This window comes from Camelus bactrianus, chromosome 5, assembly GCF_048773025.1.
Source record: "Camelus bactrianus isolate YW-2024 breed Bactrian camel chromosome 5, ASM4877302v1, whole genome shotgun sequence".
Taxonomy (NCBI): Eukaryota; Metazoa; Chordata; class Mammalia; order Artiodactyla; family Camelidae; genus Camelus; species Camelus bactrianus.
Genome location: NC_133543.1, coordinates 86,391,375 through 86,415,549, shown reverse-complemented (window position 1 = coordinate 86,415,549; position 24,175 = coordinate 86,391,375). Strand labels below are relative to the sequence as shown.

Here is a 24,175-nt window from a genome sequence, read left to right as displayed (position 1 = left end):
TGGGATGTATAAAGACCTGGAGACATGAAACAGCATCTGCTAAGGATGTCCCAGTACTTTGGCGCTAGCTTGTAAGGGAGGAAGTGAGGTTTAGTTCTAGAAGACAAATCTAGAGATGTTCTAGGAGTGGCAGCTGTCAGTTACAGTGCCCCGACACTTGCCACTCCTTTTTAAAAGGAAACTGTCCACCCTGCAGACCTTGGGCCTTTGAGCTAGGTGAACCCAAACTGAACCTTGCACAGAAAAGGCAACTTACTATACCAGATGATCCACAGGCTGACAGCTGATTGGACAGAGGGTCTGGCAACTTGCAAAGTGTCTGCAAACCTCTGCCCAACCTAGGAAATTAAGTCCAATCAGATTCTCTCCCACTTGAAAGTTGGACCTGGGACAAGCAGAAACTGAAGCTGGAAAAATGAGAAGAGAGGCGTCTTGAGAGAGCCGAAGTGCATTTATATAAATAAATGCACTGAAGCAGGGGAGTCAGACATTTTCAGACTGCTCTGAGAGCCAAGAAGTTTCATCAAGCTTTTGATTCAAACTCAAGGAGTTCTTTTAAAGCTGAAATATTATTTTTAAAGTATTTTTTATGTGACAGGTCATAAAATTACTAGAGCATCATTATAGTGAAGGAAATTTTCACGCATTATGTCCATGATTTTATCTCGTATGTAGTCTCTGTTTTCTTCTCTTTTTACTCTCCTTCTTCCCCTCTCTTTCTCATACCACGCACCCTTCAGTGCAGATTTGTTTTCTGGGAGAAATTTTAAAAATTCTGGTACTTGTGCTTGTTTGCATCTCTGCTGTCCTTATAGAAGTCTTTAAAATCATCCACTTCCAGGCAACTAGGCAGCCAGGGTGCTGAGAACGGATATGGACTTTAAGCACTGCTTCTCCTGGCGAAAACCTCCATTAATCAAGGATGAGGGGGCAAGCATTACTATTGTGACAGGGTAGGTGGCAACTCTGTTCATCCTCCACAGCAAAAGGATGCTGGCTTTGTTGGTTCTGTTTCTTCCTGTGAGTTCAGGATCCGTTTGTATTTGTGTGATACAGAATTGGGTGGAAAGGAGGAGGATGAGGTGATGGGTTCTGGCTGGTAGGGGAGAAGGGGCTTTTTGGACAGAAAGAAATGTGCATGGGAACCACTGTGGCATATGAGGGAAATGGATGAAATAAGAAAAGGAGAATGATATTGTTATTTTGATGGCCCCCAATAACCATGCTTCCCAGCATTCACTTCCTTATATAGACCCTTCCCCTTGAATCTGGGCTGAATTTGGAACCCAGTTTCACCAGTAAAATGTAGTGCAAGTGACACTGAGCCAGTTCTGGGCGAAAGCCTTCAGAGTACCTGGTAGATTTGGTTTTTTCACTCTAGTAGGAGCCAAATGCCATGTATAAAGACTGACTACCATGAGACTGCATGCTATGAAAGCCCAACCTAGCCACATGGGAAGCCACATGGAAGAGCACTATTAAGCACTGACTGTGTTCCTCCCAAGTACATATGTTAAAGTCTTAACACCCAGTGTGATGGTATTTGGATATGGGACCTCTGGGAGATAATTAAAATTAAAAGAGATAACGAGGGTGGGCCCCCATGATAGGATTAGTGCCATTATAAAAAGAGAGTTTGTGGGCTTGCATTCACATCCCCTGCTTCCCACTGGCCATTTGCATCAAGAAGAGATCAGATGAATACACAGAGAAGGCAACCAGCTACAACCTCATCGTGCTCAACCCAACCATGTTGGCACCCTGATCTCAGACTTGCAGCCTCTAGAACTGTAAGAAAGTAAATTTCTATTGTGTAAGCCACCCAGTCTATGGTATTTGTTATGGCAGCCTTAGTAAACTAATACAAGCGCTGAGCACCAACAGCCCAATGGGTACACCTAGATGACAGCACCAATTTGGCAGCAGTGTAGGCAAGGCCATCCTCCTGCATCTCCAAGGGAGCTGTCCCAGCACTAGAGACACTGAGTAGAAACCAATCATCTCCACCAAGCTCTGCCCCAGTAAGTCAAACGATTGTTACTTTAATCCACTGAGTTTTAGGTGTCACACAGCAAGAGATAACTGAAATAGGAGGGGTATTTTAAACTCTTGCTGTAGTGTAGACTATGCATCCCTTCAGGGTAGTTAATAAAGGCGAGTAAAGAATTTTACTTATTTTGAAACTACAATTTATGTTGCTGGAATGTGTTTTGAGTTTGATATTGCTCTGAGAGTGAACTGTGTAAGTGATGCATTCATGAGCATTATGCAAAATAAAAATGTGCACTTTGTATCCTGACAGAGGTATGATAATGGTTATATGGACAATTGGAAAAGTTAGATTAAAATCTAATAGGGTACAGATATGGAATAAAAGTTTATATACCAGAAAGATGTGAATAGTGATGTACCATGTTCTATGAGACTTTATTTTATTTTTTTACATTTTTATTGAGTTATCGTCATTTTACAATGTTGTGTCAAATTCCAGTGTATCTATGTAATTTTAAAATACTATTTTTAAAAAGTATAAAATGCTTGTTAAAAATAATGAAAGAAGACAATTTTGATGATACAAGCAAATGTTATTTAACACTATGAAGCAGACATAGCATTCTTCCATTTAAAGAACTGCAAAATGAGAGAAATGGAGGAAGGTTTTATAGGACAGATAATAAAGAACAAGGAAGAGAGAAATAGGAAATATCTGATTGGCTGCAGCCACATAGTCAGCATTGTTTGGAATGAGAAGAACGAGGAAGTAAGTTCAGAGCCCAGAATTGGCTTGCTGTTTGGGGATTGGCTGACTGAATATACAGTTGGCTCACTGCATCCATGGGTTGGGCATCCCCAGGCTCAACCAACTGTGCATAAAATTTAGTCTCTGGTTTGTTGAATTCAAAAATGCAGACCCACAGACACGGAAGACCAACTGCACTATGCCATTTTATATAAGGACTTGAGCATCCATGGATTTTGGTATCCACAGGAGACCTGGAACCAATCTCCTGTGGATGCCAAGGACAACTGTACTGCATTTCCGGTCAAGCAGAGCATTTATAGGCACACAGAAGTGGTCTAAGTTGGTTTGCTAACATGGCACCTGGGCAGGAGTGGCTTCATCTTGGGCCTAGAATGTATTTCAGCGGGCTTATGTTAGCAATTAAATTAAGGAGGAAAAGACTTATGATGTTGGCCACTAATCTCTTGCAAACCTGTAAAACTTAAGTCCTGGGTGGCCATCAAGGACATGATGAAACTTTGAAGTCATCTAAAATTAGTTTGGTTAAAGATTTAGAACCTTGTTTTATTGGAAATCATGGAGAACAGGGGTTTTATTCCCCTTGGACGTGAACTGAAATGAAGGTGCTACGCAATGTCGGTGGATGAGGTGGCTTGGAAACATCAGTATCATCATGCTGGATCAGACATGGTTAACCCAGCTCAGCATATTATGGCTGCAAATCAACTGGAAAGCATGGTCCTCCTTTTTGACATTCACCATGAGGATTAGGTAACCATGAGCTAACAGAATGTTCAAGTATGGTACTTAGCGCTCTAGTTTCTCCTCCAAAATTCTCTAGGTATTTGCTGACAGCAAAGATGAGATGACTTTAGGTCTGTTTGGTTAAATTTTCCTTCCCCTAGTCTGGGTATTTACATACCTCGATTAGAGCCCTTTGGAAATGATTTTTTTTTAATGGTAGATCCTGCTGTCTTTATTATGTTTTTTAATCAAAGGAAAACATGCAAAAATAGTACCTTCATTTATACCTATCCCTCCTGCTCCTAATTCTGTTCATAGACCTTTGGAAATGATTTTAATTTATAAGCCCATTTCTTCCACTAGGTGGCGAGCCCAAGTAGGATGAGGGCTTCGTCAACTTCCCCTAGGTATCTCTTGCTCCAGACCCCTCACCCCTACCCTTCACCATTCCACCAGCGCCACCTTACCCGTGTCCTAATCAAGATTGTTTTTGCCCTTGGCCATTGGCTTCCCTAACTCTAGGGGGAAAAAAACATGTGACAAATATACTTGCAACTTTCTAACATAGGCTTAGGTAAGTATGTGATTCGTGGAAACAGCCCATCTAAATGGAATCCCCATAAATTAGTGGTACATGGGAACAGTCAAGACACAAGGATCCATATTAAGATCATCAGCTTTTTCAAAGACTGCGAAGCTGTGGAGATCCTGGCCAGGACAAGGATGTCAGATCTAATTGTCCTCCTAGTCCTTCGACCCTCTCCCGTAGCCCCTCAACAAAACGGTTTGATTCCACCCCACTCCCCGCCAAAAAAGATCATTATACATAGATAAGACAGTCACCACCCTTTTTCTGAAAAGTGTAGCATTCAAAGTAATTTTGGAGAAACTCAAACACAAAGTGAGCAAATGTTAATCAGACTTTATTTTTATTTCCTTCGTCTTCATTTCAATTGTTTTTATCTCTGCAAAAGCACCAGAGAGCACCAAGTTTATCTTTTAAAATGTTGGAGTCTTTTTTCAAACTAATAATAGTTTGTTTTTTTTTTTAACGGTGGGGTTTCCTCTTAAGGTGGAGTTCAGCACCATACATTAGGCAAATGTCCCTGGCCTTCTGTGGGGCAGCACGTGTGACCCATCTGGTTTGATTCCCAGCAGTTCTTTCACCAGCTTCTTCCTGAGACATGAATAGGGGCACCAGCTATTCTTGTTAAGGACCCAAACCTCCAAAACCTGCTTGACCTCTTAGAATTTGATGGGGTTTTTTTGAACTTAGAAAGATATCCTTAGGAATTAATTTTTTTTTTTAAGTTCAGAATCTGTTAATCTGGATTCATCTGGTTTATACCCCAGTGGCCAGGAAGACCCAAGCTTTTCAGCACAGCAAGGAAAGTGTTTGTCTCTAAACTCCAGGAACAGCTGAATGAGTGATGCTCTGAGTGAGTCTGACAAATGACACAAAGCTATCTCTTTCTTCCTTGTGCGTAGGGCTACTGACCCTGCTGGGGTGATTCTAACAGATGCAATCCCTCCCTTCCCAGTCTTTCATCTGTACATTAGATTAAATGTCACCACACAGTCCTACCCTTACTACCAGGGAAAAGTTGTGCTACTATAATTGTACTCTTCCTTTCTAAAAAACCTGAAATCACATGGCATTACAGATATTTAATTGCAAAGTACATGAGTTGCTAACATCTATGTATGATTTATGCATAGTGTATGTAGCTAGTATCTATGTATAAATTCTCCATGTAAGAGTTAGGCCTAGATAGATAGATAGATAGATAGATAGATAGATAGATAGATAGATAGATAAATAAATAAATAAATAAATAAATAAATAAATAAATAAATAAATAAATAAAACAAACAAACAAACAAACAAACAAACAAACAAACTACACTCCTAGTTTGGGATCGGAATATATTTAAACGATTACTGTGAGGCAGAGATTCATATTTGCCTACCAAAATAGCCATTGTTTCCTTGTCTCTTACATTAGCAGAACCCAAACATTTACCCTGGAATATAGCTGCCCAGCCAGAAGGCTGTGTTTCCTTGCCTCTTTTGCTTGTAAGGTCACATGACCAAGGCCTGGCCAATAAGCTTTAAGAGGTGTTGAGCGGGCCATCTAGGAAGCCTCCTTAGCCTGAGAGGGTGTGGTCTTCTTTGCCCTTTCCTTGTTCTGCCAGATACATGGACATCATGGCTGGAGATGTAGTCAGCCCTGGGGTGCTAAGGATAAAGGTGATGAGGGTCCCATCCTACTGATGAAAGGTTCCCTGATGGTCTGCCTCCAGACTTCTATACAGGAAAGAAACCGACTTTCTATCTTGTTTAAATTACTGATATTTGAATTTAATTATATTTAATATCAAAATCAAAATCTAAGTGATCCACACAAATCTTTACATTCTGCTACACTGAAGTAGCTCTGCTTCCTAAATGTCTCACTTCATCCCTATCTATTATCTTATTGGTGGACTTGGTCTCCCCTGAGCCTCCTGAGTCTCTCTGTCACATTTAGTCACATACTCCCCTGGGTTCCAGGCACCAGGGACACCTTCAGGCTCCTGAACTGACACAACTGAGATCCCTGTCCCAGATAAACGGTCATCTTAGGGTAAGGAATGCAGAAGAGCTTATCCACTGGATGGACTATTTTGCACAAATTGCTTTTCTGTTCCCTGCCCTCCTGGAACCAACAAGATTGTAGGACAGATCAGTGTGGGCTAGAATTTTCCAGAACTTGCATTGGGGGAGGAGGGAGGGGGAGGGGAGGGAATCATTTAAAGAAAGAATATTCTGGAGTTGAAAGGTGATATACAGGCTACTGAGAGCCAAGAATAAAGTAAGCTATTGGGAGTTTAGACAGTGGACGTTTCTACCTCCTGGGTGGCATCCTTGTTGGACAGATTGCCTGAGATGTTATCAGATTCAAGCAACTCCACAATGGTGTAGGGAGAACAGTCCTCCAGACCCAGCTTGCTGCACAGCCAGCCACAGAAGCCTTTCTCCATGTCCCGGGCAGCTTGCCACCACGCTCCCCAGGACCACGAGAGCTGGACCACAGCAGCATAGAGGCCCAGGGAAGAGGCCATGGCCATGATGAGCACTGGATAGAAGAGAATGAGGCAGGGGCAACATGAGATCTTGTGCCAGAAGGTCCTCTCCTCATTGTACACAAGGAAGATGTTGTACCAGGTGATAGTGCCATAGTAGAAAGAGACCACGAAGGAGAGGATGAAGACCACAGGCAGGCAGACCAGCGTCCAGAGGACCACGTGGGGCCCACGGTCTGCTCCCAACTGGCAGGCCTTTCTGACTCCAGGTGTCATCTCCCTTGACGACACTTTAGGCTTGGTCAGTTCCTGCAGCTCCTTCTCTGTCAACGTGACATGGATGTCTACCAGCTGCCCCTTTTTCTTCCCTCGTGTGATGGTCCCAGTTAACGTGACATAGCGGCTGTCCGAAGGCATGTTCCACATATCTGCAGGGCACAAAGAGATGAAAGTCAAGATCAGAAGAGTGGACATCTCATCACAACGTCACCCCCTGAGACTGAAGCTGAGTATGAGAGGGTCTTTTCAGAGCCTTTGACACGGCGCTGGAGTCAGTGATTCGATGAGGGACTGAACGGGTCTCCCTCAGGCGGGGGACCACTGGGATTGTTGCCCCCACGACCAACTCTCCTGTCAGGGCCCTGACAAAAGGGGGAGGCAGGTTCTTCTTGTGTCTCATGTTCTCTCTCCGCTTCTCTGGTCTTGATCTTGTCATGTCTGTGATGTGGACGGGAATGAGGAACTCTACCACAGACACCACTTCACAGCGATCGTATTTCTAGTTTACTAGAAGTACTGTGGAAACGCTGTTCATGAGTATCAACTACTGTGTGTGCAGGTGGGGCCATGTGTGTATTACACTGGTGGGCAGCCCACCTCTCTTCTCTCCTCACCCCTGCCTCTGTGCTTCTCCGAGAGGGGCCTCCTCACATGCCGTGGACATCCCAGCCTTCACATCTAAGTTCTGTATGCACCCAGGCACAACACACACATCGTCCACACATATACACACACTCACACCACACACATTCCCTACACAGACACACCACCGCCACCAAACAGCCCTCTTTGGCCATCCCGGTGGTGAGGTTGCAGGTGTTGAAATAGCAAAATCCACAGTTCTTAATCTGTGGAATGTAGTCTGGAAGTGGAGGAAGGCGGGTATGCTGGGAGGCCCAGGCTTCTGGGTAGCATGATCCGTAGGCCCTGCGGACTCCTTGCCCCACGGCTGGAGCCACCTCAAGCAGGGCCCAGGACTCTGGCAAGGGACTCTGACTGCCCCCATAAAAAGGTTGTACTGTTGCCCCCAAACCAAATGGTTTCAGTCTCCCTCAACTCAGTAAAGGACACCACCACCCATCCTCTCTGCAGTTCCTGTCAAAACCCCAGGAGTCACTGTGGATGCCTTTTTTCCCCTTACTCCCGACCCCAACCCAGCAGCGAGTTCCAGGTTGCATTCCGAGCCCAGCCTCCCCTCCAGCTCTCGCTCCTGCTGTCGCACTAGGGCTGCAGTGACGACCATCTCCCCTCAGTCTCCCCTCCCACCCCTTGAAATCCATTCTTTCCAGAGAAGCCAGAGTGGCAGTTTAAAAATATAAGTGAGATGATGTCTCTGTTTTGCTTAAAAGTTCCCCATTGGCTTCCCCTCACACTTATTACCAATCCCAAGCTCTTTACTATGACCTGCAGGGTCCAACGTGCCCCGGCCCCTGCCTGCCTCTCTGACCTCCTCTCACCTCCTTCCCCTCGTTCTCCAAGCTCCCTGCACAGAAGTAACAGCCTTCCAGAAACGGGCCAGTGGCGCTTCCATCCCAGGCCAGGGTTTTTGCCCTTGCTGCCTCCCCTCGTCTAAAAGTTCTGCCCCAGATTTTTTCATGGCTGGCTCCTTCATGTCATTTGTCAAACATCACTTCCTCAGAAGCAACCTCTCCCTCCATCGCCTGCACATCTTCCCATCACCCTGGTTTACTGTCTTTGGAACTCGTACCACTACCTGGAATTCTCTTATTTGCTGACTTGTTCAATGTCTGTCTTCCCCGGACTGGAAGGTAAACTGCACGAGAGCAGGGGCGCTGCCCATCTCGTTCACCGTGGGCATAGGTCTTAGAGATGATCCAGCAGTACAAACATCTCCCTCATCCATTGACTGCTGCGTCATGATGCTTAATACAGCCATGCCAGTTTCATTCACAGCAACAAACATTCTTACACATGCCTCTTTATGCACGTAGGCAGATGTTTTGTGATGTAGATACTGAGAATTTCCAGAATATAGGATATTCTATTTAGAATTCTGAATGTAAGTAATATTGACAAATTTTCCTAAAAAGTAGTCAAAGCAGACTCCACTTCCTCATGAGGTGTATGAGAATATATCCATTTCCTCACACTGATGTTATCATGTTTTACCCAGTTTTTGGCCATTCTTCTTTTACAATAACTCATTGTTATAAATCACATTTTCTTGATTATTAAGGAAAGTCAACCATTACTGTTTATCTTACATGTATTAAGTAATTAGCACAGTAGACTTGTATTACTAATTTTTTTGTGTATAAATTTGTCTCTTTCATTACACTAGGAGTTCCAAAAGGGCGGAGATCGCCTCCATATCACCTAGAAGAGAACATAATAAATGCTCAATAAATACTGTCAATTTGTTGAGTGAAGAATGCGACATTGCGAGAAGAAATGTATCAACAAGGAGGTCAGTCAGCCAATGCCTGTCTTCTGGAGGATCCTCATTTGGTTTCCTTCCTATGGCTTTAAGCAGGTGGCCCCAAGGGACTTACCATCATCCCCAGGATAGTCTAGGAAATCATCTCCCTCCTCCTCTTTAGGCTGGTCTCCACCTTCGAATTCCCCAGGCTCCTCATCCAGTTTGTCACTCTCTGACCTGTAGATGATGATAGATTCTGGGCGGGACTCTTTCTTCTTCTTTTTCCTACGACCCATTGTGGATTCCCCATCCAGGGCCAGGGCAGCTGCCACGACCTTCCTCAGAGAGCCCTGGTGGGGGCTCGGGAGCCGGCCCTCGCCTTCCACTGGTGCCAGCTCTTCCATCCTAGTCTTCAAATCCAGCAATTCCTTGTGAAGAGTCCAATGTACTTGAACAAACTCACGATGCACACATCACAGAGCTTGTGCCAGGATGGGGCTATGCAAAGATGTCCCAATGAGTTCCACTTAAAAGACAAGAAAGCAAAGCCATCAGTAGGGAATGAATAGGGTGAGATGGAGAGGAGTTTGAGAAATGGTCCTCAAGTTGGCAGAAGCCTTCCCCTCCCTATATTTCTCATAATACTTTATTTCAGGAGTGCTGTGGAAATACAAGAATGAATTGTTGTGAGAAAAAATTTTTGTGTTGCCATATTTTTGTCACTTAAACAAACATGTGTCATGCAAAACCTATCAGTCTAGCTGGGAGATTCCAAGTATAAGGAAGTTGGGTGACGAGGACTTACAGACAGAAGTTAGGGATCATTCTTTTTTTTTTTTTAAATATTTTTTCAAAGGGTCATTCTTCCTCCCACCATAGATGGGGATTCATACAGCTGGGACCAGCACTCCTGGCTTCTGGTTGTTGGGTCACACATTACAACTATACTCAAATGGATGAATGCACCTTTGAGCAAGCCATCCAAAGATGGCATACCTTCACCAACCATGTCTTCCCTGGTATTCTAGAAAGACAACTGTCTTCTGGCTTCTTGTTGGCCCAAGATACTAGAGTTACTGGAATTTGTGACACCAACATCTGGGAGACCAGTGGAAAAGATGCAGGCTTTTCACTCTTAATGTTTTCTCTCCTTTTTTTTAAATTCTCCAGGCAAAGAGAGGTGGGAGAGAGGAGAGTCTATATAACATCTTTTAAATAAGAAACTGATTGGACTGTGTTCTTGGTGCATGAAGCCATTAAGAGGAAAAAAATGATTTGAATGCTGTTGCTGAAGAGGTGCCAATTAGCAAATATCCAGCCAGTCACATTTAAGTTGGTAGCTGCTTGTTTGCTTCTAAAGTAACAAAAACCAAAAAAATAAATACCCCCCCCAAAAAAACCCCCAACAAACTTGTTATTATGGAAAGTTTCAGACATATGTAAGAGGCGAATCTTTTGTTACGGAAAGTGGCAAACCTATAAAAAGCAAAGAGAATAATTTTCATAAACCCTCATTGTACCACCAATCACCCAGTTTCAACAATAATCAAAATATTCAAAACCAACTTTGTTTCATCTCCACATATTATTTAAAAGCAAATCTCAGACATCATTTTCATTTCATCTGTAACTATTTCAGCATATATCTTTTTTATGTAAGGACTCTCTTTTTTAAAAAAGATAATCACAATACCATTATTGCAGCTAATTTTTTAAACAATTCTTTAATATCATCAAATACTCAGTTCAAATTGCCCTGTTTAACATTTTAAAGTCCATTTTCTTGAATTAGGATTCAAATAAAGTCTGTATAATGCAAACAGATCGTACACTTTGTCTACAGCAATGCTGTCCAACAGAACTTTCTGCCTTCGCACCTGAATGAGTCTAGCACAACTGAGGAAATGTATTTTAAATTTTATTGAATTCTAATCAATTTAAATTTAAATAACCATATGGCTACTTCTGGCCACTATACTGGACAGAACAGGTCTATATGTTCACCCACCAATTTTTTTCCTTCCCCTTTACTTGTTTAAGAAAGGCCATTGATCTTGCAGATTCTCATGGCCTAGATGTTGCTGATTGCATTGCCATAGTGTGTTCCTCTGAACCATGTATTTTCTATAAATTGGTAGCTAAATAGAGGCTTGATCAGATTCAGGTTGGAATTCTTTTGGCAGGCTGTTTGTTTAGCAAGACGTTATAGATGGTGTTTTGCATTTCTACCAGAAGGTACTTAACGTCTGCTTGATTCTTTGTGAAATTAGTAGCCATTGATGACCACTGGCTGGACCCATTTATTCACTAGGGGTTACAAAAATGATGATATTGTTGTGGGGAGGAGGGATAAATTAGAAATTTGGGATTACAAGTACATACTACTATATATAAAATAGATAAACAATAAGGTCCTACTGTATAGCACAGGGAACTATATTCAGTATCCTATAATGAACTATAATGGAAAAGAATCTGAAAAAGAATATATACGTATAACTGAATTGCTTTGCTATACACCAGAAACTAGTATCATTTTGTAAATCAACTATAATTCAATCAATTAGGAGATTGGGATTAACATATACAAACTAGTATAAATAAAATAAACAACAAGGACCTACTGTATAGCATAGGGAATTATATTCAATATCTTGTAATAACCTATGATGGAAAAGAATATGAAAAAATATATATGTATATGTATAACTAAATCACTTTGCTGTACACCTGAAACTAATACAACGTTATAAATCAACTATACTTCAATAAAAATAAATTTCAAAAAATACAAAAAAAGATGCTATTCTCTTTGCTTTTGTTTCTTTTTCATTTATTAGCCAGAATACTCTCAGGCACTTTTAACCAATCTGGTTTTAAACTTAGTGGAGGAGCCAAGTGGCCCCATTATTATATATTATTGGCAATTGTACTGTGAAAATACTTGTCTTAATGACCATGGTGGCAGCTTCTATTGATATGAAAAGTTTCTAAATTATTTACCAAATTTCCTAATTTCCAAGTAACTGTACTTAGAGTTGAGAATTGCAGTGGACTGTGAATAGATTCTACTCATAATTCTGCCACTCCAAGGCTCCGGGAGATTGTACACTCTGCAGTTAACTCCAGGGTACCAGCTTTCTGTTAACTTTTGTTGCTAATTCTCAAATCCTCATTTTCTTTAAGTGCTCTCTGGGTACTTCTTTTCTTTTCTTTTTAAATTTTTATTTATTTATTTATTCATTCATTTTTTGGTGGGGGGAGGTAATTAGATTTCCTTATTTATTTACTATTAGAGGAGGTACTGGGGATTGAACCCAGGACCTCATGCATGCTAAGCATGTGCTCTACCACTTGAGCTACACCCTCACCCACTAATACTTCTTTCTTTTCAATGCCACATGCACACTTGTTGGTCTCCCTTTTTCCCCCCAATAACGAAGCTAATTCTCCTCTTATTTGTATTACATGGCCCCAATGTTTAGTGGACTGGCCCAGCCAGAGTTGGGTAGGGAATGGGAGGGGAGAGGATTAAGGTACAGTCAAAAATCTAACTAGGCTCTAAATGCCACTCAGTTTGAAGCAAATCCCATGTCTTAAAATTATGCAACTTTGTTGTTATCAGGTACCAAGATCGACTCATCATATTTCTTCAAATGCCAAAACTCCCCAAAGGCTGAGTGACCTCAGCAGGCAGCTCTCCTCCACTGTCCTCCTACCTAAATTCTTCTCCTTTTCCCTCTAATTGTTAATTGTCTTATCTGTCTCCCCACTGGATGGCAGGTACTGGGTCTTAACCACCTTTGAATCTAGGGCACATAGCCTGGTGACTGAAAAAAATGAGGCGCTCAGTGACAGAACTGAAAATGCCCACCGATTGGCAAAACGGCAGGTTTCACAAAGTCCTCACAGACTGACTTAGCTTTGGGAGGCTCTGTGAACAGAGTTAAGTACCATTATCTTCACATTGTAATACATGGAGCTTGTTGGACTATGGAATTCATTTGGTGATGTGTCATAGAGCAAACAATGTTCTAAGAGCAGGAAGACCCAGGGTACAGGAGCTTTCTGTGATAAAGTAGGTTCTAGTGTCCTCCTGTGACATTATTAACCTCATCTACTTTAAATAAAGAAGTGAAAGAACTGCATTTAAGCCTAACTTGCACAAACTCCAAAGCCCAGAATTTTCCCATCAAGATTTGGAAAAAGTCAAGTGTTAGTGGCTGCAGCAGACAGCTGATGTTTTTTGTTTAGTTGGTTTTTGCTGCCCCACCTCCATTCCTCTTTCCTTTGGTGACAGTGTCTCCCTTTTGTGTTTGGAATATGTGAAAACTTAATAAACAGAAACCTCAATTAAACAGAGTTGGGAGACCAGAAAGGGGAGCTCTCATGCCCTGTGATGATAGCAAATACCAACAGGAAGCCGAAAAACTCTTCTTTATTGGCAAGAACTCAGCCAATGAAAAGCCATGGACTCTCTGTCTACTATAGCCCTCCCAACTTTCTTTTCCCCTCTATAAAAGGGTTTTCCTTCCCTTGCCATTTGAGGACTTGAATGTGGCTCCCCATGGTTGTAGACCCCAAACTGCAATTCTCTGCTGATACTGAATAAACCTATCTTTGCTGGAGAAATATCTGGCAGTTTATTAATTAAAGGTCAACAAATACAACCTTGAAAGTCACCAATGTGACCACAATGACAATTTCACCATTCTTACTTTATTCATCTATACCAGAGCCTTTGATTCTGCTTATTTCCAAGTCTTTCTTTGACTCCCCTCACCTCCTTTGACTTTCTACCCTCATTTTCTTGCTACCTCTCAAATCCTCCTTCTGTCTCTCTTACTCCCCTACCTGCCTTCTCTGACCCATAATTGCTAGTGCTTTTGAGAATTCTCTATCTACTGCCCTCTGTTCTCAATAGTACATTCTCTTCCTTCTGTTGAAATAAAGGGCCTTCCTGCCTACAGCTATAGGACACCTCTATGCCAAGAATACCCAAATCCAGATGTCAAGAGTTAATAGATCATCTAGATGTATTTCCTATAGCCTAGTGGATATTTTCCACATAAATTATCTCATCATTTCTGGCTAAGCAGGTTCAGACCAAACTCATTATCTTTATTCTCAGCAGACTCAATCTTCTAGTGTTACCAAGAGGATAGGAGAAGGGGGAGGGGAAAGGAGGAAGGGATGGAGAAGGAAACTCTACAAGTGCCTATTTTCATTAAAGATGACACTTACTGATTGTATAATTTGTTAACTTCTGTATTAGTTGCTTATACATGCATTTCCCCTATTTAATTACACATTAAAAAAATTTTGGAACAATCCTGTGTGCCAGGTATTGTGCAACTGTTCTGGGCACAACAATCTTATGAAACAAGTACTATTTTGCAATGAGGGTATTTGGACTTCTGATTATGAATGGCTTCATGATTTCTCATTCACCTCTCCAGGAAACATTATTATAAAATTTTAGAAATCAGAAACCGTCTTATACTTCTTTACTTCTAACGGGAAGATCCCGGTGCTGGAACTGTAGCAGATACTTGCTACATACTTACTGACCTGATAGGACAAAGGGGAAGGGAAAATGCCAACTTGGAAATATGACACGATCAACTGTTAAGAGAGGCTGACTTAATTATCTTCCACATTTTGTACACTTTATTATGCTGTTAGTATTTGATCTGAGAAGCAGGTTCTGAACATTTCTCCTTCCTTTTAGATTTCATAAGAGAGAGGGTTAAAAGAAAAATCCCTAGTTTCCAAGGCTTTAATCAATAGCATTAAGAGAAGAGACAGGGCTTTGCTCTTTTCTCTGGAAGGTAGGCTTTGCCCATCCTCCACCTCCACCCCCAGTCCAAATGAATTAATGAATGTGATACTGCAGAATGTTAACCTCAGTCCACCATTAGCTCTGAATTCTCAGTCATCCTTGGGAGAAAAATAAGTTTTAAGGTACTGACTCAGACTCTAGAACGTATGCATAAAATAACAATAACATTAAGCCACTCTGGAAGGAAATTCTCCAGATAATCCTTAAACACATTCTCCACTTTTCCTTAAACACTTTTCACCACTCTGGTCTAAGAAGCCGTCATCTCTTACTATGGTTCTAAAAATGCTCCTTATCTTCTGGCTTCTACTCTTGCTGTCTTCCAACCAATTCTCCACTTAGCAGTTAGAAAGATTTTTTTGATAACATCAATAAAATCATGCCATTTTCTGCTTAAAATGCCTCCAGGGACTTCCCATTGGTATAAAATGAAATCCAAACTTTTCGTGTAGCCTAAGGACCTGCATGATCTGGCCCCTCCCCATCCTGCCACCCTAGGCTCTCCCACCTCCTTCATACACAGCTCCTATGCTTCAATCACACTGTCTGCCTGTGTGGCAGTCAAGACTATCAAATGCTTTCCCACTGGTGGTCTTCTTCAATGCTGTCTGCCTTGCCTGGAATGCTGCTCCACTCTTGCCCCTTCACATGCCTTTATATTCCCCAACCTTCAGGTCAAATGTCACCACTGTAAGGCTTTCCTGACACAAAACCTAAAACAAGCTTCTTGCTCTGCCTTTCACTATTCTTTATCACAACAGCCCACTTCCTGTATAGCACTTAGCAACATTTACGATTAATTTTTGTTATTTTACTTCTTTACAGTCTATCTCCTCTACTAGACTATAAGCTCTATGAACTGGTATCATACGAGAAGGCTAACAAGCAGGTGTTCAACAAAATGTCCTTAAGTGACTAGAATGATGATTTGGATGGAAGTGGGAGCTGTTTGAAGTGGATTCACCGGATTGTGTCAGAGACTGACGAAAAGCTTAAGAGACACTAATAAGCTTCCCTATGCTCAATAAGCCCAGTTATGGCATAATTGCTAAATGTTCCTCCTCTGCTTTCTTCTTTAATAATGAAGATTTCAGCTGGTCACAAGACTTCCCCAGTAAAGGTAACATTTCCCAGCATCCTTTGCAGCTAGATGTGCTGATATGACTAATTTCTGGCCAGTGGGATGTGAGTAAATGTGACTTGTGTAACTTCCACCTCTGCCCTCTCCTTCCACTTTTCACCTTCTGGAGAGCTGGAGTGTGAACCTGATGGGCCATCTTCAGCCATGCAGACAAGGGCAACCCCAAAGGATGGCAGAGGAATGAGAAGGAAGGAATAAGAGCCCTCCTTACAGCCATAAACACTCTTCCTCTGGACTGTAATATGAGAAAAAGGTGATTATCTAGCTTGTTTTAATCCAGGACTATTTTGTTCTCTTAAGGCAGCTACATAGAAATCCTACCCAATACACTATTTCTGTCAAGGTTATTTTATGTCTCAACCCTCTGCTGTGTTCCAATTCATCAGCCCTGGGGAATAGGCTAATATGCATTTCACAGTTAGAGCATAAAATGGCACCATCCTTGATAATGGCTCATTCAAGCTGTTTTGACTCTCCAGGGTGGGCCAGGTATTCTGAAACTCAGCTGTCCAGACCAAAGGATATTGCACTCATGCTGGCTCAAGCTCCACCAGAAGCCCACTAGAGATTTCAATGCACTATATGAGACTGTTAAGGACTGAATGTTTTGTTCCCCCAAAATTCATGTTGAAATCTTAACCTCCAATGTGATGGTATTAGGGGGTGGAGTCTTTGGGAGGTGACAGGTCACAAGTGTGGAGCCTTCATGAATGAGATTAGTGCCCTTACAAAAGAGACCCCAGAGAGCTCTCTTGCTCTTTCTGCCATTTGAGGACACAGCAAAAAGATGGCCGTCTATGAACTAGGAAGCAGGTCCTCACCACATAATGGATATGCTGGCACCTTGATCTTGGACTTCCCAGCCTCCAGAAATGTGAGAAAAAAAAATGCTTGTTATTTAAGCCATTCAACCTAGGGTATTTTTGTCGCAGCAGCCCAAACAGCCAAATGGACTAAGACAGATACCATCCTCTGCTTGTGATGAGACGGTCAAAACAGTGTTCCATAAGGGAGTTTTATTAGAAGAAAACCAACAGCTCTTCGGCATTCAAAAACCCAAAGACACCACCGAATGAACTTACCTATAGTGCCTTCGTAGGGCTGAGTCATCAGCAGGAAGTCTGGCCACTATTCCCCACTGGCCAGTTCCTATCTAGTCAGTCACTTGGTCATTAACTCCCACCCCAACCTCCACAGTGGTGGTTCACTGCTGCTTCATGCATCTCTCACCATCAGGCGTGATTTCCCTGGACTCTGCTCACAATTCTCTGAAGTAGACCTGATCCAGTGCCTTCTCCAAACCCACTCAGATACTCAGCAGAACTTGTGGACTTGGTGGGTGGAGAAACCAGGAAGCTTTGAAGCCTCTGCTCTTATATTAATTGCAGGGAACAAGTATATATGGACGGAATGAGGCAGGAAAAGGCTAATAAATGGCAAGGACACTAAGCCTTAGCATCCAGACACAAGGAGTAGCGGGGGGTATGGTAAACAGAAGAGCTCAGGTCTTGTCTGAACTAGGAAGTTACTGTTCTCTTCTCTTCCATCCACCAAGCCCAGTCATCAGCCAACTGCTGTCCTAGATAAATTCAGGTCCATTTTGTATGGGTTGTCTGAAATTTCATGTGAAAGTTCCTGATTTTAATAGTTGTAATTAGTCCAAGTTTAAATAAATTACCATGTGGACAAACAACCCAAACAAATCACAAATAGGCTGCCATTTTGTCATCCTCTGGCTTATAAAGCTTCCAAGTTAGGGTGCCTTGCTCCACTGGTTTAAGAACAACCAGGAATTCACTTTTTGTACCTTCACTGATAGTGACACATCTCCTTCTTCCAAGGAGCCTGAACTGGACCCAGGAGGGTAAAGTATCATCGTTTTCAGGTTAATTTACAACTACCACAGTGAACTGTGCCCTGCTCTAGTCCTGCTGTTCTTGCCATTCTTTCCTGACTGGTGTATCTGTTGCCAGGCTACATGTCACCCGTCTGGGGTGGTCAAGCTCTCCCACTAGCATCTTGGTTTACCATCATTAGATGTACTAGGCCAACCAGGAAGTAAAATGCTTCCCACTTTTCCCCTGAAAATTACTATTAGCCCCTCTCAGAGAGACAGTCTCACTAAAAGAAAGATGGAAGGAAATTTGGTTCAGACTGGTGTCAAGTGATTGAAACAAATGATGGGACAGCAGCTTAGAACTCACAGCCTCCAGCAGGGTGCTGTGAATGGCTGTGAGCAGAGTCAGGCTGCAGCCTGTTTCTCTGTGGTCCTGTGAGCAGTACCTCCTTTGTCTCCTAGTCCTAAAAAGCTCTCACACTGAGGCTGGTCCATCTTCTGGGGAGCATTGGATTGTATACATAGGAAATAGCTCCCGGTAGTGAGAGTAGTTAGATAGAACGAGCCTGAGTATCGTTTTATCATAAGAACTGTAAGATCTGGTCTTTACTACCTGATTTTTTGTTTGCTTTTTGCCCTACCTCTCATAGCACACAAACCCCTTCCACCCCTAACTCCCAACATATATACATACTACAATATAAACTCTACCAAGGCAGAGACACCTAACTGGCCTGTCTACTGTACTGTATCCCCCATGCCTAGAACAGTACCTGGCACATGACAGGTGCTCAGTAAATGTTGGTTGAATATTGTCAGCTGGTTAAGAATCTCACTTATATTTGGATCGGGATGGCTTTTATCTCAAGGCAGAGTGGGGCTAGATGCCACACTGACATTCCTTCATCACCAAGATTCTGTGAGTCTCAATGTTGAGACTCCTACAGGCCCCTGTCAGTCTGAGCCAGCAGCTGCTTTGCTTAGGGGAGAAAATGAAGTTACAAGGCAGATGGGGTGGGGGAGGGGTGGGAAGATGGGTGAGCAGCAAGAGCATCTTAAAAGATGCATTGAGTCAGTGCTAATGACAGAGTGGGAGTGTGGAAGGATCATGGCCATGGAGATGACTTTTTTCCCCCAGGACAAAGAGGGCAGTGATGCAGAGCTCAGGGCAGCATTTGATTCAGTCAAAGGGGTGGTCAGTGCAGCGTGGTGTGGATGCCCTGAGAAGAGAGGGCTCAATCTGGAGCCAGAATTAAAATCTGGAAACAAAGAGCCTCCAAGAGACAGAACTATTGCTGAGCCCCCAGGCCTTTCCGGGTTAGCAGACATTCAAACCCTGACTGAGGTCAGAGGCAGAGGCAGAGGCAGAGAGGACATGCCTTTTTAACAAAAGATCTCTCGAGGAGACTCCACGTCACTCTTACTCACAGGCTTTCTCTGGACTGTGAAAAGGAGCTTTCTGACTGCTTGTAGTGCCACTTCCTTGAGGGTGAGGAATGGCTCCTTGTCATCCTCAGCAGGGAAAACTGGCTTGAAGCCAGTCCAGTACTTTTTCACCAGAGGACTGCAGAATCCCTCTCTGAGGCACTCAGCCGCCACACAGGGGCTGCAGTATGGCCAGGCCCGCAGTGACCCAACATGGCAGAGCTCCGTGAATCCACAAATCCAGATCAGGTCACAAACCACATTAAATTATATCTTCAATAAAAGTATCTTTGAAAGAAATTTAAAGTATTCCTTCCTCCCAAGAAAGCCTGGAATTTTCTGGAATAAGAAACCCCTCAGAACTGAGTTAATATTTCTCTGCCTGTTAAAAAAATTCTTTGTCATTGGGATCAAATCACCAGGAATTCTGTTCTTCTGCACCAGTACTTTGAATTTTCCTCTTTAAATGTACATCTCTTTTAAGAGGTGATGGTATAATTTTTTTAAAAATTGGTCATAACTACATAACTGACTTCAGTAGTAAAAGCGATTCCTTGAGAAACTATCTATTAAGTAAGAAGCAGAAGAGATTTCTTTCTTTCTTTAATGAGTGCAGACTGGAATCTGTCAGCAACAAAGACAGAGGGCTAAGTGTTTCTCAAAAGGTCAGAGAGCAGGGGGACAGAGGAACAGGAGGAAGTGATGTCTGATTCCACTCTCAACCAGATCCATTTCCAATTCACTTTGTGAATATCTAGGTGGTGTGCCCCACAGAGGATGATGGCATTTCTTTCCTTTTACATTATTTTAATACCTTGCAGGGGAAAATACAGTACTCTCTGAAAACAGACTTAGAAACAGCATCCTGCCTGGAATGTTAACACATTCCCTAGATCTGCCAAATTCTTAAGTGGAGTTTCACAGAGCCAATCCAGGTGTAATTTTACTATGGTGGGTTAATAGTGCAAAGCAAGATGGAGAATCTAAATAATAAATCACTGTTACTGGGCACCAAAACACAAATAAGATATTTTCCCCATTCTCAGGAGACTAGCTCCCCTGCATAAGGAATGAACGAGAAGGTAGGCTCTCAAATACACACCTGCAGATGCAGGAAGCATACACCCTTCAAGGAAAGATCCTCTTTTGGAATCATCAATTTATGGAGCCCAGCTGAAATGGAGCAAATCTCAAAACTGACAAAGGTTGCTTCTTCCCTTCATTCCTGGGTAAGGAGAGGGAGGTGAGGTGAAGGTGGGCTCGAGTTTATTTTAAAAATCATTTATTATCTTGATTCTGAGGAGAACGGCAACTGTTTTCCCCCCATCCCCCCTCATTACCATCCCTTCAGGAGGTTTCTTCCCCCTCAGCTACGGCTGCCCCTTTCCTTCCCAGCCAGCCGCACATAGCAGCTGGAGTCAGAGCATCGCTCGAAGTCCAATGCAGGCGGGCGCAGCAAGGCTCCCGAGCTGCAGCCTCTCTTTTCCCAGATGCACTGGAGATTTAATTTTAATTAACAGTGAGACCTATTAGCAATGAGGACTGAATTTTTCAAAATAGAGCACACTCCCACTTTTTGTCTTCTTGCCTTTCCCCGGCCCACAAAACACTGAAATAAAACACACACACAAGGAACAAGGAGTCTCACCTACTACATGCGCGGGAGACAGAGGCAGGAGGAAGGTGAGGATGGTCAGGACGCCACCGCTGGGGAGCGGTCCTCCGGCACTGGAAGGATGGAGAGCCGCAGCGGCGGGAGCGCGGGGGGCGGGGCGTCGGGGCGGGGCGGGGCGACGCGAGGGGACGCGAGCCGGCGGGGCGGGGCTCGGGAGGTCACGTGGGTGCGCGCGCTCAGTCTTGCCCGCCTTAAAGGCGGCCCGGACCCAGTGAGCTGGTGTGGCGTTCCCTCCTGGCATTCTAGCCCTCGCAGCCATGAGCTTTTGGATCAAGGGCAAAAGCTACTTAGTGGCAGGCTTGCTGCAGAACCAAGTGGCCATCGTCACTGGCGGAGGCACGGGCATCGGGAAGGCCATCGTGACCGAGCTGCTGCACCTGGGTACGTGAGCAAGCCCCTGAGAAGGGTACCCAGAGCAAGGGAAGTGTAGATAGATGTAGATAAAATTAACCGAAAGGGAGAGAGGAGAGAGTTCTTCCTAAGAGGTGGTGGAGAAGCTTTGCCGAATGAAACACTGTAAACTAAAGGGAACCTTTTAAGCCAAAGGTTCTGTACCCGAGGTGGGGATTAAGGAGACCTGTGGAAAACATGCTGTGGAATTTATTATGGATGTGGATTTATATTGCCTATAGAGTGATTAGGAAACATGGGAAGACTACACTTAACTGGAAAAGGTTCTAACATGTATTTCGTATCTCGTAAAAGTTCTTGGACGAAGGGAGGACTTTGTAAATACGTATACAAGGAAAGAAAACACGAAGGGGAAAATAGATAAATTGACCTATATGAAGATGTAAATCCTCATTGAATTAAAAAAAGCAATATATAGTTTAAAGGCACATGAAAAGCATTTACACATACAACAAATGTAGTATATAAAGCACTTTCACAAATAAATAAGGAAAAAAAATTAACACACTGATAGAAAAATAGGCTTATGATGTGGACCAAGTGTTTCAAATAAAGAATCAAAAATAGGCAGTGAATATGTGAGAAAATAGTCGACTTTTTTTGGCAATGAAATGCAAAATATAACAATAAAAACATGCTATTGTTTTTCTAACAAAATTTTAAAACATTGGGGAAAATGAAGTGTTGATGAGAGAATGAAAAATCAGGGAACAATGTAAATTATTACAAGCTTTCTAGAGATAAGTTTGGAAAAAAAAATGTGTTAACAGTATTCATGCTCTATGACCTTGTAATTCCTCTCTCAGGAATTTACTCTGAGGAAATAATCAGAGACAAGTATAGACTTGTAGTATAAGAATATAGTATTGAGTAGTGAAACATTGTAAAGGAAATAATTAAATCAGTAACAATGAACTATTAATGCTGCTATTTAAACATCTTGCTGTTGAAGACTTTATGTGGACAAATGCATAGTACATAATTGAAAAAAACAGGATTCCAAACAAAATATAGCATTCCAGTTTAATTGTTAATGAAAAAAATATATATGTAGAAAAAGACTGGAAAGAAGTTTATAATATTGTTAACAGCAGCTACTTTTTCTGGAAATGACGAGTTTGGGTAGTTGAAGTGTCCTCATTTTTCAAGTATTTTTAATGAGCATGTAAATTGTCTCTGCTTGCCATTATGTTTCTAATGCCTGGCACATAGTATGGACTTAAAAACATATGTTAAAAAAAAGAAACAATATTTTAGAGAGAAAAAAGATGGGAAAGTAACATTTCTGAATCTGGCCCTGGTGTAGCCTCATCACCATTACTGCCCACTTCACTCCCAACACCGTACTCTATCCCTTTTCAGGAAAATTCATAAGAAAAGTGGACTTGGTTATCATTTTACGTGAAAGTCAGGTACTAGTCTTCACAGCAGATTTGTCAGATCCAGGTTCAATCTTTCAGGACTCTTTATGGGTTTTCATATATTTGAACTTCATTTCTGTTTGGTAAGTTTGCACTGACCAGACACTGCATGTCAGCCGTGGGGCACAGTGGCAAACCTTATTTTTATTAGAACACAAGGAAATATTAAGGTGATGATCTTATAATTTTTTGGAAACCAGGGATCCTTTTGAGATTGCAATGATTGGGATGGAGCATCTCCCCAGAAAAAAGTATTTCATATACTTAAAAAATACATGTAATATTTTATTATAAATGGATTTCCTTCAGGGAGAGAATATGCAAATAATTTTTACTCTTTCTCAGCTTTCTTTTTTAATTTCAGAATTAATGGCTACTTTCTGAAAATTGTTATAGAAACCCAAATTGGGCAATAAAATAAAATATTAGCCAATTCTATTTCTAGTAAGAAGGCGTGGATTACAAGTTGAATTTTGAGGCGTGGTTTTTTAAATGGTTGTTATCGTGTTGTCTTTCACATCCAAATGATTTTGGCTGTTCCTTTCCTGAGAGGATGCTGAAAACCCTAGCTCACAAGAGTGAGATGTAGTGAACATAATTGGAACCCTCTTCGTCTGTTTGACAGTTAGACAACGGGAGTCCTGATTCCATCAAGGAATGCTGTACCCAAGACCATTCACATTGAATTCAAGCCAGACCCTTGTCTCTGTCCTCAAGGTTGTCATTGTGACAGTGGTTGCAATGAAAGTAGACATAGCAAGTGGAACTTTTTCTTGGCTCTGGGACTAGACTCTTAACACCAGGGGTTAGAAGTTGCTTAATCAAGGCAGCACTCCAAGTTAAAGACTGAAAGAAATCAGTATCAGCCCAGGCAGGAAAGTAACGTACTTTGCTACAAATGCCTCTGATGTGAGAAATAACTTGTTATCTGCAAGTTACTTCCTCTTCTTTTTTTTTTTTTTTCATTGGATTTTGGAGGAGGGTAATTAGGTTTGTTTATTTATTTATTTAGACAGAAGTACTAGGACTTGAACTCAGGACCTCATGCATGCTAAGCATGCACTCTACCACTGAGCTATACCCCCCTTCTTTTTTTTATTAATTGAAGTATAGATGATTTACAATATTTTGTTAGTTTCAGGTGTACAGCAAAGTGATTTAGATGTATACATATATACATACTTTTAATGATTCTTTTCCATTATAGGTTA

At 42.2% G+C, this 24,175-nt stretch overlaps 2 protein-coding genes across 5 annotated transcripts in view; one reads left to right on the top strand and one right to left on the bottom strand.

The window, feature by feature from the left end:
• Positions 1-4,358: 4,358 nt before the first annotated feature.
• TMEM169 (transmembrane protein 169) lies at positions 4,359-21,237 on the bottom strand. The gene is made up of 3 exons (XM_010948723.3): positions 21,106-21,237; positions 9,346-9,738; positions 4,359-6,981 (listed from the first exon to the last, which is right to left on the bottom strand). The coding sequence occupies exons 2-3, from the start codon at positions 9,614-9,616 to the stop codon at positions 6,359-6,361; spliced, it is 894 nt and encodes a 297-aa protein (XP_010947025.1). The 5' UTR covers positions 9,617-9,738; positions 21,106-21,237; the 3' UTR covers positions 4,359-6,358.
• A 68-nt stretch (positions 21,238-21,305) lies between these two features.
• PECR (peroxisomal trans-2-enoyl-CoA reductase) overlaps positions 21,306-24,175 on the top strand; it is a 29,535-nt gene continuing 26,665 nt past the window's right edge. Inside the window, exon 1 of one of the 4 annotated variants that reach the window (XM_074364269.1) lies at positions 21,306-21,513. In XM_074364269.1, coding sequence (XP_074220370.1) covers positions 21,390-21,513 — 124 coding nt within the window. In that variant the 5' untranslated portion in view covers positions 21,306-21,389. The remainder of the gene's footprint in view (positions 21,514-24,175) is intronic. The other 3 variants (XM_074364270.1, XM_074364271.1, XM_010948722.3) reach the window with 3 other exon arrangements.